The 19,604-nt window shown below is 39.5% G+C and overlaps 2 protein-coding genes across 2 annotated transcripts; one reads left to right on the forward strand and one right to left on the reverse strand.

Annotated features, from left to right (window-relative positions):
* Window positions 1-671: 671 nt before the first annotated feature.
* LOC119729751 lies at window positions 672-6,401 on the forward strand. Its single transcript, XM_038202473.1, has 3 exons — window positions 672-848; window positions 1,604-1,739; window positions 2,724-6,401. The coding sequence occupies exons 1-3, from the start codon at window positions 776-778 to the stop codon at window positions 3,073-3,075; spliced, it is 561 nt and encodes a 186-aa protein (XP_038058401.1). The 5' UTR covers window positions 672-775; the 3' UTR covers window positions 3,076-6,401.
* On the reverse strand, window positions 5,164-19,330 carry LOC119729750 (ras-related protein Rab-11B). Its single transcript, XM_038202472.1, has 5 exons — window positions 18,973-19,330; window positions 11,655-11,850; window positions 10,787-10,980; window positions 9,849-9,929; window positions 5,164-9,241 (listed from the first exon to the last, which is right to left on the reverse strand). The coding sequence occupies exons 1-5, from the start codon at window positions 19,010-19,012 to the stop codon at window positions 9,096-9,098; spliced, it is 657 nt and encodes a 218-aa protein (XP_038058400.1). The 5' UTR covers window positions 19,013-19,330; the 3' UTR covers window positions 5,164-9,095.
* Between the last annotated feature and the right edge of the window lie 274 nt (window positions 19,331-19,604).

Here is a 19,604-nt window from a genome sequence, read left to right on the forward strand (position 1 = left end):
CATTCAGAATATTCTGGTACCATGAAAAAAATTGATGTCATGAAATAAAGGTAATTTTTTTTAAAACGGTGGTGTCCGTACTTTGGGCACAACATCGACCGAATGTTCCCTAACGTGTCGCATTTTAACAAATCTCAGAAATTAAATTCTTAAGTGAACATTTAAAATCGTTCTGTATGAGACTGACAAATTCGGATAACTGTTATTATCTCCACTCACATATGAAAATTCAACATGTTTGTCAGAAAATTATATACTCTTATTTTGGGGCGCGTTTTGCAAAGGGTTCACATATATACGCATTTCAAAATAATAGTAAAACGCGACAAAGTAAAATTTCTCTGTTAACTTTATTTGATGGAATAACAGCTAAATTTGACTGGTTACACTTTGGCTCTAGCAAGATATGAGCATGGTGTTTCCTACCTTCATGCTAAGAGGCGAAATCAAAGTGCGCAACGTTTTTGATGAGTGCTGATGTCCACGCGGTGGACATTAACAATATAGGTGAATCTTGCTGACCTTTTGTCGAAAGGCAACGTTACGAATCATATCATAAGATTGTAGTGAATTTATCTTTTAAGTCAACAAACATGGGATCCTGTGCTACTGACGTAAACTTTGATTTTTCAGAACTTAATCCAAAGTTCAACTTTGCATTGTGCACCACTTATCACGAGACGTACAATGATAACAAATACAGCTCACCAGTCCAGAGAAAGATCAGTTTTCATGTAGTTTGGAGGCCATGTTTGCAAGGAAAATATAAAGCAAAATGCATTTTCGACAAAGTTTAGCAGAATCGGTATGGCTGGTGATAGGTACGCTGTCGTTGTCTTTACTCAATGGTGAGTAGTTTGCAAGTTATTGATGAATAATATTTGTTGGTTTTTTTAAAGTAAATTCTTGATATCCATTGGGTTGCAGAGGGGAAAAGGGTTGCACATCAAAGTAAGCTCTCAGTGGCTAAGGTTTTTAGGGGCCCAATTATATACGAATAGTATACGTGTGTATTATGTTTCTTTTCCTTTACTACAAGTTTCCAAATAATGGTTTAAGAAAATTATCCGAGACATGCAGTACAGTTTCACGAAAAGAAAACACGTTTATCAGGGCTAGGGCTGGGGCATATACAATAGCAAGACAGGGATTTAGAAGGATCTGTTCGTCATATCTTAACGGCAGGCCTATTGCCGACATCAAAGTATACCTTTTGTCTACTGCTAAATCCTTATGGTTGAAATTCCACAGGACAGTTTTTATGTTAACCAGTTGTAGATAAAGGCGTAAACCCGACATTATTGTTAATCCCAAGTATGTGTATATCTTTCCAAACTTTTGACGACCTCGAAATTACATATTTTTTTCCGCAAGTTGAACTTCATCCACATCAGCTAATATTTTTTTTTTTAAATAAAATTAATTGCAAGAAAACAAAATGCCATCCGGTCCTCACCGAGGACATGTTTGTCACATAAAAATTCACTGTCGACTCATGCGTATTACCGAGATCACTACAAAGACGTGCCTTCGGATGAGACGTCAGCTGTAAAGGGTCTATAATGTGTTCATTAGTCGATCAAGTCTTCTCTATACCTTGCAGGTCCGGGAGTTGAAGCGAACGTCTGCCCAAAATACTACCCCTTTTCTGGCTGTCCGCGACCCGGTGACTTGTTGCAGGACACGGTGTGCTGTCAGCGCAACAGCCGGTACACTTGCTGCACTCCTGAGTACATACAGTAAGTCCGACCTGTAATGATGCATTTATTGTAACTGCCCTCTTCATCTCTCAACTCATTCATCTCCCAACCGCTCCCAAAGTAGAGCCTATTATACCCGTTACAAAAAAAAGTTAAGAGAGAATAACTACAATATAAGTTCAATATGTGGTGGTGTATGCATTATGCTCATGAGGGACCTATATAATAATTATGTGCCAACAAAAAGAAACATTTATACCTGACGGTTTCACGACAATAAGAGATATTAAGCTCCAAACATCCCCACTCTCAACTTTTAGTTTACCTCCGTTTCAAAGTTAATTAAGGGAGAATACAACAGTAAGTTCAACATGGTTGTGGATGATGAGGTCAGCACCTTTCACCTGTAGGGTCAATCTGTGCCTACAGGAAAAGAAACTTTAAATTAACACGTTGAGTTCTCTTCCATGTTCTCCTGGGCTGGAAGATGAACCAGCACAAAGGTAGCAACTTAAAGTAAGGCCCGTTTCATCGTCTTCATCAGGCTGTGGTCATCCATTGTTGGATGAAGCCCTCCTGGAGCAGTAAATCCATTCTCTTCTGTCACTTGTCATCTCCATGTTGGCCGTGTTCATGAATGTGGTGATTTCATCTCTCCATCTCCTTTTTGTCTACCCCTTCTTGTCTTCTTGCTAGGTGCCCTGCCCATCTCCATTTCATTTCCTTGATCTTCTCGATGATATCTTTGACCTTTGTTTTTGTCTTATGAAGGTATGTCTGATTTTGTCCCGTCTGAGCTTTCTCCTTTCCATAGCTCTCTGTGGTGTTATCAATTTTTGTTCCATCTCTTTGGTTGTTGCCTATGTCTCTGTCCCATAGTCATCGTCGTTTGGACACACTGGTTGTAAATCCTTCTTCTAAATGATATTGGAATTTTCTTGTCGGTTAGTAACTTCTTTGTACTTTCCAAAACCTGTTTACTGTAATAATAATGATTAACTTTTTTTTTTAAATTTTAAACAGGGGATGGGGTATTGGCTTGATAGTGGTTGGCAGCATCCTGATTTGCTCTCTCATCCTCATCACCTGCTGTCTCTGCTGCCGTAAGAAGAGGAAGCGACAAGAGTACGCCATCCTCCGAGACGACTTCCCGCCCCAGCAAGCTGGAGTGATCGTGGTCCCATCAGGTCCCCCTCCTGCTCCCGGCCAGTACGGGTACAATTACAACACCATGGCCTACCCACCCTCTAACGTCAGTCTGCCTCCTGCCTACGAGCCCACGGCAAAACCAGCTGAACCAGCAGCACAGCCGACGCAGGAGCCGCAAGGCAACAATGAAAGGATGAGTGAGAACGAGGAAGATGATGCTGTGTAGAAAAAATACCGCATGGCACGGGATTGAATTTTGGTCATCACAGCCGTTATCGCAAAAAATGCTGAAATAGCAAATTTGCTGGCGGTCGTCAATCCGAAAGAAAGAGACAATTCAAGTTGTTTTTATTACACTCAACCTTCAAATTTTAAAATAATCAGCTGCCAAATATCCAAACGAAGTTTTTCTTTAAACCTAAATCTTAAATAATCTTACCAGCCTAGTTATCTAACATAAACTTTAAAATATTATGTGCCTAGGGAATATGATGTTAAGTGTATCCTGAATTTGATTGTAACCAATTCAAAATCGCGCTGACTTTGTAAACAAAAGAAAGTGAATTCAGTTCGGCGCTGATGACGGCTTCTGATAGGTGGTACGGTGCCAAAAAGTATTGTTGACGACTACGAATTCTTGATTTTGATAATACAGAGGGCGCACTTTACCAGAGACCGATGGAGTAATACGAAAAATGGCCCAAACTTAAAGGGATGCTAATCAGAAAATGATTATTGCCTGGCTTTATTTCCATGCTGAGCGAAAATCAGCTGACATAACTGGGCAACGTAACTGGCTGCAATCGTGCTCAGAGAATTAGGAATACTTGTTGGTTTAGTGAGGGTTGCATCTTTATACAATTTGGTTGGAATTAAACATATTTTTAGCAATGATTCGGGACAGAAGTCCACCTATCCGCTTTACTCCGCTCACCTGCCATTCGACTCACCCTGCCCACCAATCCTACGATGTCATAACAAAAAACTCTGTATATGTACACGTACATTAAAATGCCGATGTTGCAGCTTCTGCGCCAAAATGTACAATGTAATAAAATATTCCCAGTTTGGCAGATATGGGACTACGTACTTTTTACGCACCGTCGCCCATGTGGAACTTGCAAAGTGATTTCAGTAACCAGGATTTGTTTTATTAGTCATCGTATTGTACGTTTCAATTCTCTATTATCAATCTGAAATACGTCTCCCCAATTATAAGAATAAAACCATAGCTATGGTCGTATTTTGTTTGCATGAACTTTTCCTTCAAATGAACAGTTCTGCAAGCTGCTATTTATGGCATAATAGGCCTATGGAAAGTTTGAACGCATTATATATAAACAAAAAAATCGGCCTGTTTAGCTTTGTAAAAAAAAGTATCATATTGTAAAAGTAGTTTTATACCTAAACTGGCACAAAAGATCTGATTCAAGTTATTAAAGGTGCTCGTCTGTTACTTTAATGATAAAAGTAAAATATGGTTGATACTCTTTAAACTGTGTGTAAAGTTTAGAGAGCCTGATGATATTTAAATTCTTGAAAGCTGGCCGGATATTTTCCCAAGAGGCAAACGAAAGATCCTGCTAAAGGACTGAAACGTGTTTTTTTCTATTTAAAGCTACAGTCCCATCATTTGCAGCTATCCAAAAAATTACTGACGAAATTATTGTTGAAAAGCATACATGGTTGAAAGATAGTAATGGGACGAAACGTGGCCAGTTTTATACGAAATGGCGAACCACGATTCGGGAACTTCACTTCGTAGAATTCAATTGTATCAACAATGACGCCCCTATGCTTGCGATGAACTTTGTGTTTGCTTTTTTGTGGTTTATGAAGATGATTAATAATTGGTGATATAGCCTTAAAGGTATCGTTTTGTTTACCATGTGACTCATGGAACAATGATTCCAACAATTTCCTATGTATTAACGATTTCCACATGAACGCGGATTTAAAGTATTGAATTTCATCTGTATTAAAAATCTAAAACGCGGATAATTGTGGTTAGTATGGCGATACATGTATTCGTTTTGCAGTTTTTTTTATATCGTAAACGTAATATTGTAAACCTAAATACTTTGATATAATGTTCTGATACATTTATGCATATTTGTGGCATTATGCGACTGTTACTACTATTTTAATAGAAATCAGATTGTTTTTGGTTAATGGATTTCCAAATAAATCAAAAATGGATCTCTAGTGTTTGCTATAATTACTTATACAGAATTGATCAGAAATCACGGTGGCTCCAAAGCTTCAAAATAAACGATTACGTAAGAAATGAAACACACACATTAAAAACTGTTTCTTTGATTACATCATACAATTACCGTTTTTATTCATGTTCATTTTGGTGCTGAGCGCTTTCAAACAAAAAAACAAGCGCCAACGAAACATCCTTTCAGACGGTGCGTGGTACTGTACTAAACAATACGGTTTATATTTTTTAATGTAATACATTATATAGAAATCGGTCTCTACTACCGTTACACCTTACAATGGAAATGTCTGCGACAATTAGTTTTTAAAAATCTAATTTCATCGTTCGAGACGAACTCTGCTTCAGTTATAACCACACCTTTGAACATACAGATTAACAAAATCTTGGCTTCACAAACATACAATTGTTTTTTTTTTCCACAAATAATTCCAACCCTCTTCATGTGGGGTTGTTAATTCTGTTTAACTTTGTCTGAAGTCAACAATCTCACCGAGAATTTTCCCCCAATTAACTATCAAGTAATGCCAAGATTTTTTTTTCAATAATATATCAAAAATAATTCATTCAAATTATGAAATTGAAATTAAAAAAAAAAAATGCGTTTTCATTTTATCCTAACAAGGTCGGAGACACTGAAACAATAACCCCTGTGTCATTAGTCAGAATTTGTTTCTGGATTTTTTTTTTGGCGAAAAAAAATTGCAACAGGAAATGTACACAACATTTTTGAAGTATTTTTTCAAACTAAAAAAACAAAATGTCTCAAATCAGATCCACAAGACCACATGTAGACTGGTGACCATACCCATGGTTAGAAATGAGCACTATGACCATGTCTTACCAACAGGTACCAGACCAATATGGCTATACAAACAACAAAGGCCTGGTACCATTAAACTTTCAAGAATTTCAAGTACATTTGTAAGTACACAAATATTTGATTCCAAGAGTGTAGAGAGCTCAAGTTGTACATGAAGCAATACTTGTCTTACTCTTATTTTGGTGGCCACTGCTTATGATCAAGAAAATGTACTCATGATTAAGTGAGCACACAAATTGTGCTTGCAAAAACAATGCATGTAGGACACTGCACAGACTTCTGCCAGCATTCAAAATTCCTTCAGACAGGTCTTGATATTATGCTTTCTTTACCATTTGTCATTTCTCTGTATAAATCCTGCATGTACACAAAGGGCCCCTGAACATGGATTGCAAATATTTCCTACACTGGCTTCAGAATCTCCACCAGATAACATTCTAAATTTGAAATGATTTTTTTGAGAAATAATTCCCCATCATTACTTTTCAGATCAGGAGCACAGACCAGAACATACAAGAGCTAACGGAACCAAAGGACAAACGAAAACAGATACTAGAGTTACTAGCCCCATGTACAGCAGGCACATTGATAGATTATTATAAAATGTTTACGTTTTACATTACATAAAGCTGATGGTTAATTCCTCAAATAATAAAGTTACACTTAATGCAAAGCAACCGTTCAAAATAAAAAGAATATCAAATCAAACAAACTAAGAACATTTTTGTTAAATTTGGTTGTTATCCCTCCCTTATTGTATACTACACGTATTATGTTTATGTACATTATAAATTTATTAGGAATGAGAAAAAAAACAATATTAAGCTGGTTTCTACTTTTTTTTTTAAATGTGCAGAGAACGGGAGAATTCGCTTCACAAGTCACATCGTAAGAAGCCCAAAAGAGGCCAAATCCTGGGCTAGGAGATACCCAAATCACAAGCTAAAACACTGCAAATTATTCAAGCGGCTAGAGTATGCAAAAGAACATGTACCCACACATTCGCTATCTCACCATACATAGCCAAACCCAGCTACAAATTGAAACACCTTTCACACTAATCAATTGTTCAGCATTCTATGGACTTCTCTTAATGTATCAATTCTTCAAATTTAACTGCAGAGACAATAAATTATTGTATGTGCATACTCTGTCATCAACATGAGACTAAATGAAAAGGTATTTGTGAGGCAGGATGTTCATGTAGGTATGAAGCTATTCAATGTACGTATTCTGCAATCAACGGTCTCGGCTTGAGAATTTTAAACTGAGATCAGCGTTAGGATGTCTGTAGCCTTTGAATCCTTGGCCCAGATCCTACATGTACTTTGAGTACATGGGAAAAGGTGCCAGACAGTGCACTTGATTTTTTTTTTAAAGTTACATACATGAAGGATTATTGGCTCTTTGTGATATTTTTTTTTTCATTTGAAGCAACACATTTACTCAAAAATCTCAAGAAGGGGGTATAAAAACTAACCTGTTGAAGTTTCAGCTTCTGTACATTTTGAGAAAACAGAGAAAACATACACGTAGGCATAATTTGTTGGTTATTGTAACTGGATTCCGTTACTAATGCAGGTAAAAAAAAAGTGTGTCTGCTGCCACCCTATTTAATACCACTTCCAGAGTTTTTTTTTTTTTTTGCAAATGAAATCATTTCAACATTGGGTTTTTGCCTTCACCGACGTATTCTTTCTTCATATAAACTGTATACTCAGTGTTGTCCCAGTTGATTGCGAGAAGAAAAATCACTCGGGTGGGACTCAAACCCAGGACCTCCTGCTTACTAGTGCAGATGTCTTAGTTTTTCCTTTCTGTCCTCACAATTACTCAGGACAACACTGAGTATACAGTGTTTGTAAAATATGTCAGTTAAGGGCAAAACCCAACATTAAATTTACATCATCCGGGCGCAAGTTCCATCGTATGACTAGATACCATTCCAGGGGGACTAATTTCACAGGGCATTAGATGCCAGTCCTATCTTCACCTTGAGCAAGGTTTCTGTCATCAAATCGGAAGGCAGTTTTCCGAGTGATTGCAAATGATCCCACGTGGCTTTAAACATGTTACCATCTCACTCAACTGTAGGATGCAATGTGTCGTTGTGCTAACTGAAAAAAAAGCTTGTTGCCTAAGCAGCTTTGCTTGGAGAATTGCATCGTTGGAGCTATTCCAATTTCAGCAACCAGTGCTGGTAAGTAAGCATACATTCAACCGTGCTTACTGCTTACAGTTTCCATAAACAGAGCCAAACAGTTTCCATAGATCATTCGCACTGCAGCCGTCTTGAATGGAGGTGTGTACTTTTGTTTAGCAGGGATACACACAAGTGGACATCTTGTGCATTGATTGTTAATGAATTAACATAACAAACCACACCTCCAAGATGGCAGCTGAATGCACTCAGTCTATTGGCAAAACTAACCTGCACTAAACAGCATATGGGAATTGGGTTTGGTTCTGAACCTGAAATTGGATAGCAAAGCTTTTGTTTATCACTGTCCAGGACATGGCAATCATAAATATTTTATGTACAGCACTAAAACAGCTTCTAGGCGAGTCTTATTTTACAGCTAGTACATGGCTCGTGGAAATGTCCTTACTTTGTTTTGCATGTTGTTTTGGTGTAATACGCAAGAGCTGTCTATCATAGGCCAAAAGCCAAATTGTATGCTCCACACACACAAGTTTATACCCTTATTTACAATATATGTGAAAAGATTAGACTGACAATAGGTACAGTGTATGCGGTTGCGATGTAAGGTACTAAATTAGCACGTATATTGATGTCCGGGTGCTACCTCCCCCCCCCCCCCCTGTCGTCAACAGTATATGTACTGTAAGTACCCATGCCTACACTTGTTGCTTCTTGCACGGCCTACCTGGTCCCGTACACTATGATAATCTGAACACTACATACATTAGAAATGTGTGGGGTATGTTTAAAAATTAACAAATCAGGCAAAAGTCCTACCAGATTGTTTTCTTCACGCATGGAACTATATCAATATTTTTTTTCAGAAAAAAACCATGATGGATCATAGGGCGACACAAATCCGTGAGACAAAACGGTACTCTGAGCCCTAGATGGGTATTTGTGTAAACCGCCTGGGGCCTTTCTAGCGATGTGACTGGGGACAGCATCATCATGTGAAGTTGGAAAGTGGGTTTGTTTTAAGGTGACTTGCTTGTATTATATTGACTGGCAGCATCTCCTGTCCCTGTTGGACTTGGGGTCTGTCGTGGGAGGAATCGTGATGGGCTTGACGTCGGAGCTAGGGGAGTCCTCACCGTTGCCGCCGTCTCGTATGTTCTTTTGTGAGACTATCTTATAGATTTCTGTGGATTGAAGAAAGACGAAAATGAATTGAACTGCTGCAAACTGCTACTGATTGGATAGACCTGACAAATCAAAAAAATTAAGAGGGCCTAACATTTTGATCTTAACAAGACCTTTTTCAAAGGCAAAAAAGTGACACAGGTGAATTCAATTAATCCAAAGGTTTGTGTTTACTTGAAGTAGTTTATACATGACTTGTTCCAGGCTATCGTTAACAAGATCAAAAAATTACAGGCAAATTTTGACTGCATGTCTTGTTATTAGGACTTTCCATAAACTGTTGAAAATTTGTACTTTTGTTCTTTCCGAGGGTTCCTTTTAGCTTGCAGTGCACTTAGTGTTAGCAGAAAAATTCTGCGCTAACCCCGTAAGCACAGAATCCTTAATTATAGGATGTATGCATGCGCACAAGCCAAAATTCTTCATAACCTGTGAAATACGCTTACCGTAAGCACAGAATTCTCTGCTATCATAAACAGGGATTTTTTGCCTCTGTGGTCGAGGCAACCGTTCAGTAATAAAATGTGACCTATGACCCATCTGGTCGCTGCTTCATTCAAGGTTTCATTCAACACTAACAGACCCACATAAAAATATACACCTTACCTGTTAATATTTGTTTAAAGGCTTGCTCTACATTTGTTGAGTCCAGAGCTGAGGTTTCAATGAAGGATAGTGAATTCTTTTCTGTGGATAGAAATGTACAAACACAAAACATCAGGACCAATTGCAAATCAACTTTCTCCAGAGCACTGTTCTTCCAAGAGAGCCAACCCACTGATTGGTAGTATCATCATCATGGATATCAATTCACCTAAACAAATCCACCTTGTTTGTAAAATTTAGAGGATTTGCTAAGCATATTTTCCAGCCATGCTGCTGTGCATGTCGCAAATCTGAAGGATTTTCACCCATGGCCAGGAATATGCTTAATTTAAAAGTGTGATAATTCACAATTTTGTTTAGCATTTCTATGAGATAATGCAGGGAGTTACAGTTAAACTCATCTTATCTAATACCTCAATAACAAATTTAAAAACAAGACAAGGTAAGCCCCAGTCCAATTTGGTCTAGTAATCTTCTGAGTGAAGGTTTTGGGAAAAGGTGAGGCTTAAGCAAGTGACAATCAGTGAGTCAGTCAGTCAGGTACCAAGAGGACTCGGAAGCGTTGCTAGACCACTTTGGAGGTGTAACAACAAATTTGCCAACAGACTATCCGTGCTGAAAGGCAGACAGGAATTTTCGCCTGGTCACCTGGCCTCCGTAAAATCGACAAATGAGGGGGGGGGGGGGGGGGGGGGGGGGGGGGACACCATCTTCCTCAAGGAGCGCCGTTCAAGGTGGAGAACAGGTGGCGCTATTCATCCACGGACATTTGCTGACCGTCACACAATTTTGCCAAAAGCAGGACGGTGTTGCTGACAAAAACGATTATTGGGGGGGGGGGGGATTTGACACCCCCTCCCCCTCTAGTGACGCCCATGAGAGGACTACAGTTTTGCCCTTTGGGACCGGCAAACACAAAATACAAACTAAATACTTGCCTGCGAATGCTTTGGCCTCATCTGTTGGTACCGCCCTCAAGTGCCGCAGGTCACTTTTGTTGCCTACTAGCATGATAACGATGTTATTATCGGCGTGATCTCGTAGTTCCTTCAACCATCGTTCTACATTCTCATAGGTAAGGTGTTTAGCTATGTCGTAGACGAGGAGAGCACCCACTGCACCTCGGTAGTATCTGCATAGTTTGGGAGAAACAGATCAGAAATGATACATTATTAGTTGTCCCGCGAGCGCGAGTGGAACACGGAATAATGTAGTGCGTCTGTGTCCAACATACCACGAGGCCGAAGGCCGAGTGGTATGTGGGACACAGACGCACTACATTTTCCGTGTTCCACGAGCGCGAGCGTGATAACAAATTTATCTTCAAGCAAACTTGACGCACTAAAAACATTTTCAGCGGTTATCCTATTACACGTGCCTGTAATGGCGTGCGCATCTTGGAATAGCGCAACACGCGGAGTGCGGTATGGAACGTGGCCGTGCTACATGGTTATATGTAGCACGGCTTGTTGCCATGGATCGACCAATCAGGATCAAGGATTCAAGTTTACTTGAAGATAAGATATAATATATACATTGCAAGCCATTAGTATGATTAGCTTTCGTTTTTCATGGAAGCCGTTAGTGCTTAATCCTTCAAACTCCACAAACTCTGTCACTGGTGGATTTTGGCAGATTGAGCTCCAATGCATTTTGTTCACTGGATGATTTTGGTTGATTTTGGAGGATTTGGAACTGAAAACATTTTGTGCACAACACAGAGTGATGGCTTCCAGTGGGCTTGGGAAGACTCCAATAATTCATAACTTAGGAAGTTAGGATTCGAAAGTTGGCATTTTTACTCACGCGCTTGTGATAGCTCTGTACCGCTCCTGCCCTGCCGTGTCCCAGATCTGTGCCTTTATCGTCTTGCCGTCCACCTGAATACTCCGCGTGGCAAACTCCACCCCGATGGTGCTTTTGCTCTCAAGGTTGAACTCGTTTCTTGTGAACCTGGACAGGAGGTTGCTCTTTCCGACTCCCGAGTCTCCGATCAGCACAACTAGAGAAGGGAGAGAAACAAAGAAAATGAAAACTTGTGAATAAGTATAGGCTTGGGCGTCTCAGACAATTGTTGAAATGATGATTTCAATCTCACTCACAATTTATAATAAAATTAGCTTCAAAAACTTCAGAGAAACAGTTCCAATAAAAAGTCGAGTCATGATTCCGATTCCCGGTTTGGAATCATGTCTGTTTGATTCCTGAGTGGAGTGACATCAGCCTACACAAGCAGGAAGTGGTGGTGCAAACCTGCAGTCAACTTTTTTTAAGTGTGACAAGTACATGTACATGTACACTGAAAACAAAAGTCGTTGAAGCAGTTTCAGATTCTTTTTTTGTCATTTTGTCTGTACATGTATGTTAATGTACAGTGTATTGGTAAATTTACATGTGTATGTCTTCAGTGTCCCAACCATGACAACTGCACCCTATACATTGTGCATATATGTACATATTGGCCAGTCTATAAATTTAGGGACCAAAGTGTGACATTTTCCCTGTCACTGTTACATTTACAATGTACAATGTACCTTGGCACTTTTTACATGTAATTTGCCATTTAAGAGTAAGTATCATTAATTAAGAATGACTTCAAACATTTCTTTTGGTATGGTAGGCAGTCTGCTGTTCATAATCATGCTTTATAGAAGACTGTATTAACCTTAACCTTCATAAATCCTCCAAAATCCTCTTTGCCAAAAGGAGGATTTTGCAGGATTGGGGCTCTAGGGCAAAAATGTTTGGCTGATTTTGGAGGATGCACTGTGTCAAGGTCTTGGGCCGGACCGTATGCACAAACGTGCATAAATTTAGGCCTTCACTATACTTCGCACTGCTCCAGGATGTCACTGACTCTGCCTCAACATAATGACAGTGATTGCTGGAGGATTTTGCAGGATTGAGGCAGTGGTAACCCCTCCAAGGACCACATTCAAGAAATAACGAATGATTTGCTGGACTGAGGCTGAATGCAATTATTACATGTACATGGAAGCACTTGGCAGACATTGCAGGATTGAGTTTACATCCTGGCAAAAATGCCTAGGGAGTTAGGGTTAAAGAGTGCATCAGAATTATCATATCATAGACGGCAGATGGAACAGGCATCTAATTTTCAAAGTATACATACATGTATGACCCATATAGCGGTACTTTAAAAATAAACTGAAATTTTCAGACAGAAAGTTTGGAGGTACATTACACAAGCGATAACAGCCTCATTTATTTATTCAGAGCCAGCCCCTTCTTCAGATACAATCTTGCTCCATGCATTCTACCTCTACATATAATCCATGAATGCAATGGGTTAAGGATAGCACCTGCACATCTCCAGCAAGTAATGAACTGACGGTAAATCCTAATTTTCATTTTGGCATTCTGGAGCCAATGACACGACCATCAGCCAGGCAGGTGGCATTTGTGATATTAAACTATCCCACCAATCCTGTTACATGTGACCAGCCTTTCCCTTGCCACATGACCTGATAATAACCGTGCCCTGGGGCAAAATGTCCCGTCTGTATAAATTCTGGTCCTCAAACTGTATGAACATCAGTTTCCTTCTCTGTTGTTGCTAAAAAGATATTTATAACTGGTTTTTTTTTTTATCTGTATGATGATGGTCGTCGACAAAAATCTGTTTTGGTTCTCAGCCGCGACACATCGACATTATTATAATGGATAGGGATGTCTGTCTTAGACCGCCTCTGAAAGACACATTAGACTTAATGTCGGTGTAAGGTTTCACGCATGTAGTCTACATGATCATTAACCACGGTATATGAACAACGAAACGGTACACGTACATGAAATACTAGTACATGTCAAGAACATACTACATGTACGTACATACATGTACATATACATGTTCACACAGTTTCAGAGAAAATGTACTGCGTTATACTGCACTGGTTTTTTTTTTTATATATTTTTTAAATTGTGAACGAAAATAGTAAAGGTTGGCCTACATATGTACCTGTACATGTACAGTATATCTTTACAGAGGCACTTCTAAACTAATATTCAAGGCCTTTTCCTTGTTTCAGTTTTTGAAGGTGTTACATACATGTACATGTACAATGTACATAATGTACATACATCTTGGCGCTAAAGACACCCATCTGCAATGACTGATGACATTTGCATTATACCTGACAACACTTTATGCAGGAAATAAATTTTGTATTTATTTGAGACAGTACACCTGTTGCCAGCAATTGTGAAAACCCACCTGTGAATTGTACTGTTCCTATATTTCTTTTCCCAAGGGAACAGTACATTTGTAAGATGAAACATTGGGGTGCATATTCATACTTTGGTACATGTCTGTAAACGTTCCTGCCCATCAAGTTTAAATCAACACAAATGGTGATTAATGCACCTTTCCATCCCATACGAGCTCCCTCATTTGCATGGGTCCCCTCACTGTACTGTGAGACATTACAGGAGGCCCTGACAAGGTTTACATTGGGGGACTGACATCCCTAGTCCCTGCTGGCTGGACCAAGGCCCATCTTGGGAGGAAGGTCCTATGGGGAGGGAAAGAAACCTTGGCTGTACTCCAAAAACAAAACAACCGGAAAGGTCAGCCAATTCAATTGGAAATTCTCGAAAAAGAATTCAAGTGAGGGACAACAGATGCCAATGACAGATTTGGTCCAATTTTGTGGCCTAAATAAAACTTCATTTGTGTCAGGTGAATAATAATGATCACTATTTAAACACAGAGGGTGCCAAAGTCAATCAATAACAATTAACATAAACACTGACTTTATTAAATTTCATAGTACTGTAAACTAGTGGTGTGCATATTTACGCACAGTACGGGAACCGGGTACCCAATTGAAGTAAAACCTGGATAAAAGAAACGCAACCCCAAAATTCAAATCCAGAAGTTGTCTGAAGGGCTTTACATGTAGTTTTACGGTGTAAACTGCAACTTTCACGAGCATCTGTTACGAATTAAAATGCACATAAATGTGAAATGTGTTTTTATTTTCCATGTTTGTAGCATGGTTTTCATTTTGAAAGTACCCCCCAATGGCATTCAAACCATTTCACTTTTTTGTTCTTGTCTGAGTAGAAGTTACAAATGCACTTAGTAATTTGTAAAGTTGGTTCTCAGCTACCCATAATCAGGAAACGGTTTCTGATATTAGCGGTATCCGGTTACGATGCACACCCGTCACTGTAAACAATGAAATGGCCACAGTGAGGAAAACAACGTACTGTAATAGATTACGGGTATTCCTGTTAATCGACCCTAACTCTACTGCAAAAGCTTTTGTAGGCAATAAACACTTGAACTACTCTTCTTTAATTAAGAAGAGAAAGGGTGTTCTTACATGTAAATCAAAACAAGTTTACAAGAGTAACTAACAGCAAAAAATGCATAAGCAGGAGGCTTGCGATGTTTGCTTTAAAAAATACCATTGGCATTAGAAATTTTGAGTTAACAAGAAATGTCAATGGAGTCACCAAGAGCAAGACCTTAGCAATGGAGGCCGTGACCCATGTGTAAATTGTCTAGTGTTATGAGAGAAAGGTATGTAGAGTTACAACTTCTCCTTTTGAAGGAGGGAATTATTTCTAAAAAATAAAATAAAAAGAGTGGACAAGAAATTATTTACATGTAGCTTTCCAAGACTGTGGAAGGGTACTGCTCCTAAATTAATTTTGTCGTTGAATTTTCAGGACTACTCACAAACATCTTAGTAAATTGTACACACATATTCAAAACAACAAAAAGGTAACAAGAGAGGAAAAAATGTTACTTATGTATACAAAATGGGACAATGGGGAATTAATGTGAAAGGACAGCTCTGGAGTTATCAATACGAATGTACTACTGAAGCTGAAAATGGCCGTTGAAATTAAATTTGCTTTCACCGCATTACGAACTGCAGCCTCCCCCTGCACCAGCCACGGTGCGGTCACTCAGTGATATTCCTGCATATGGGACAGGATCTAGGAGTGCTTCAGGCAGCATAACTGCAAAGGTTTGGGTTGTGGGTGTGAGTTTGTCTTACATACGCAGTGTGGACTTCCGAACAAAAGACGTCCACATAATGTAGGTAGCACCGACGTTGTGTGGACTTACCCCACGTCCACACAGTGTTTCCCCATTTCTGGAAAACAGGTTTAGAGGCATTTTTGGGTTAGGTTTATCTGTAGCAGAATGAAGAGAAACACAAAAGGGAATCATAGAAAAAAAATTGGGTTGAAAGAGTTTTCACAGTTTGAGAAAAATGAGTTTTTTCACTGGTTTTTCTTAACTACACGAAAGCAATGGAAAGTCCACACTAGTCATGTGAAACAAGTATGTGTGTGTGTGTGTGTGTAGGGAATGCCCCACCTGTGAAAATGAATGATGATTCATACAAGTGTACATGTACACAGTAATGAGGAAGGAATCCACACACAAACGAAACAGAAACTACAATGAGCCAATGCATAAAAGGACACAAATGTACAATGAATACAGAAAAACCACAGACTGAAAAAAAACACCCAAAGCTGCATGAAGAATCTAGAAAACCATAAATTTGTCAGTTAGAATATTCCTTCCTCCATGGTTAGAACAAAACACAACCATGCATGGACAGTACTTGTACAGCAGTATTACTTCCTACATGTACATACATTGTAGCTATATGTACATACATGTTTATTTGGTGGCGGTCATGCACAATTGTTAAGACTCTGCTAGACATGTTAATGTTTAGGGTACAAAATACTATGAAATAGTTTGTTGTAGTTTTTATAGGCATACAAAATGATACAATGTATGATGGAGATCCACTGAGCAGAATCTTTAAGTAGCCAACGAATACTGTATCTCCTGGATCCATGTATCTCCTACGTGTACTCCAACTGGGTGCTTGGCAACCACTGATCTCCACATAAAGAAAATGAGATGTTGAGCAAACCACAGACGCGACGTGCATTATACATGTAGAAGAAATGGTCTGAACATGGAGTAAAATTGTTGAATAAAACACCGTTTGAATGTAGTCATTTTTTCTTTTTATTGAATTTTTTTTTTTTGACCAAAAAGGTATTTAAGAATGGGAACATCAACAATAGTGTGGCTGGGGGGTTTTAAACGTCTGGTTTAAAACTGGTTTGGAGCCTTTGGGCCTTATCGCCGATAACAGCCCTTGCCTTCAGCTCGTTCCGGTTTTTTTTGCAACCGGGTCCCTAACCCGTTTGAAACCAGACGTTTGAAACTCACACTCTTCTTATTCCCTTAGTCTCAAATCAGTTGAAATCCAATGGCCGAGAGAAAATGTACTGTTGGTTGTTACTGTAGGTGGTTGTGTTGGATTCTGGGGAGAGATGAATAGTCACAGTCACTCAAGTTTGGAGAAATGTAATCAGATGAGACAAGTAGGTGAAGCCATGATGGAGGTAGGATATGGTACAACATAATCCTAACTACTTCTAGAATAAGAAGGCACCCTGTCTTCTAGCACTCTCATTATTGGGGTTGTCTGCACTCAATGGGAATTTTTTTTACCCCGTGATAGACGAAATATTTAAATGTAGAATTTCAATTTCTCCCAATTAGGGAGTAAATCTCCCAAAAGAGTTGCCCTGGTTGATCCATAACTCTTTAAAAGTAAATTGTGCTACATGCAACAATGGTCTTTGGACCATAGGACCGAACTTTTTTGTAAAAATCTGAGTTTTTACTCACTAACTTCGCATTTTCGATCCGACGAAAACACTGGTTCATGCTTCATGTGTCTAACTGCACGTGTCGCATTCGCGTCATCGCAAAGTGACCTGAGGTCACCTTGACATCGATTGGCTCAACCGTTTTGGATGAGGGGGAAATTGTCTTCTTGGAAAGAATGTTGCAACCTGACGCTGCTTTTTTCCTCATACACATGTATCATCTCAATGAAGGCCATTCATTGCAAAAATGATGGCAAGACATGAATCTGGGACTGAGAAACATTTCCAATTTTGTTGGGAAATACTTAGAAAATTTTCTTGACTCTCTATAGACTTTGTACACAATCGCGGAAGCGGCGTCAGGTTGCAACATTCTTTCCATCTGCATTTCATCGCGCACCGGTACGGTGCGGTGATACCGATTTGGCACACTGAATACGTTCATTTCACCGATATGTTAATGTTTACGTGACTTAATTTTGTATGTCAATCATGTCTTTCAGTTGACAATGTGTTTAATTATGTTCTTAAATTCTTCATTAGGATGAATACAGTCATCAGTATCAGTTCACCAAGGCTCACAACTTGTAACCATCCACAGGCAGTGCAGAGTATTAAACGTGTCAAATTGGTATCGTCGATTACTCTGCACATATACATGTAATTAGGGTTAATGAAAATCAGTCAATATGCTGAGCAGCCCATTGAATTGCACTGACCATCCGGCACTCAGCAGGGCTGCAGTGCAGACTGTTCAATTTCTCAAGGTTCTCGAATAACTTCTTGTATTTTGTACTTGTACTTTGTAGGCCTGGTGAGGCCTATGCCCTACATCATCATGCACCAGCAATCAACATTCAACAGTAGGCCTACAACTAGTCCATGCCCTCAGTACATGTAGGCCTATACATGTGTACGTGTACGTGTACGTGTACATGTATGAAGGTGGTAGACCATTTTTCATGTTTTGATACAGCTTGTTTACAACTTAGTCATGATGTAGGCTACTACATGACCGACTGTATCTCACCTGTATCTCATTCTCAGTCTCACCTGTAGGCGGCCAACCAAATAGCTGTTGCCTGTGTAAGTTGGCCATGGGGTAAAGAGCCGAAACAAGCTGTATCAAAAATGGCATTTGTTGATATGTCACGTCACAGTTTTGTTACTTCTACAGTTCTAATCCAAAATCACCAGATCACGCCCACTGGCAAGTCAGTGCCAGTGCATGCAGTGGTCGTAAAATCGCAAGGCCAAGCAAGGGCTCCGGCCTCCGTTCGTCACCTGAGCACAATCCGGGAATCCATCAATATCGGGATTCAAGTTTTCAACCACCTCCTTAAAAACACATTCCTTACGAATGTGTTATTTTACAACCATTTACAAACAGCGCACAACATAAAGACGACTTTATTGACAATTATCTGAATTTTTGTCTCACCTTTAAAAAGATAGTCGTATTCGTCGTCTTTCGTCCCCATCGTGAAAGTGCTTTCTTAGATACCGCTACGCTGATGTTATTAGTTTAGGAAAAGTCTGACTTCCGGATTAATATTTACCGGCGTCTTGAAATCCCCTCACGGGTACCCCCGAAATCAAGACTCAAAATATCCCCTTGGTTGCTTAGATGAACAAACAGTTATCACACACAGTCTTTGAGCTGGTACGTAGACGCTACGATGGAAATGATTTTGATGTGTTTATCATATCGTTGCTGTCTGAAATTGTACGGTCCGACATTTGCAATGGCGGCGTCCCATAACGCCCCCCTCGATATTTCTGCGCAGGGGGATGACGTACTTCTGCGCATGGGTGTACGGTTGGAGAGGTCCCGGATGGAATGGTTCATTTCTAAAAACCTTCAATGACTCATCGCACGACGGCCGCAAAGTGCCATGTCAGATGTTAAATAATTGATGCCTCTGCATTGCACGATTGGTCCTCTTTAAATAAATCCTTCGCATACAGCAGCTGCAAGCATTGCGAATACAATTCGTGGATTTGCTTTTGGTGCATTTGTTTTACGTTTGAAGCAACAAAATTGCTCAAAATCTTAAGAAGGGTGCATAACGA

Source organism: Patiria miniata, unplaced genomic scaffold (assembly GCF_015706575.1).
Source record: "Patiria miniata isolate m_02_andy unplaced genomic scaffold, ASM1570657v1 HiC_scaffold_21, whole genome shotgun sequence".
Classification (NCBI taxonomy): Eukaryota; Metazoa; Echinodermata; class Asteroidea; order Valvatida; family Asterinidae; genus Patiria; species Patiria miniata.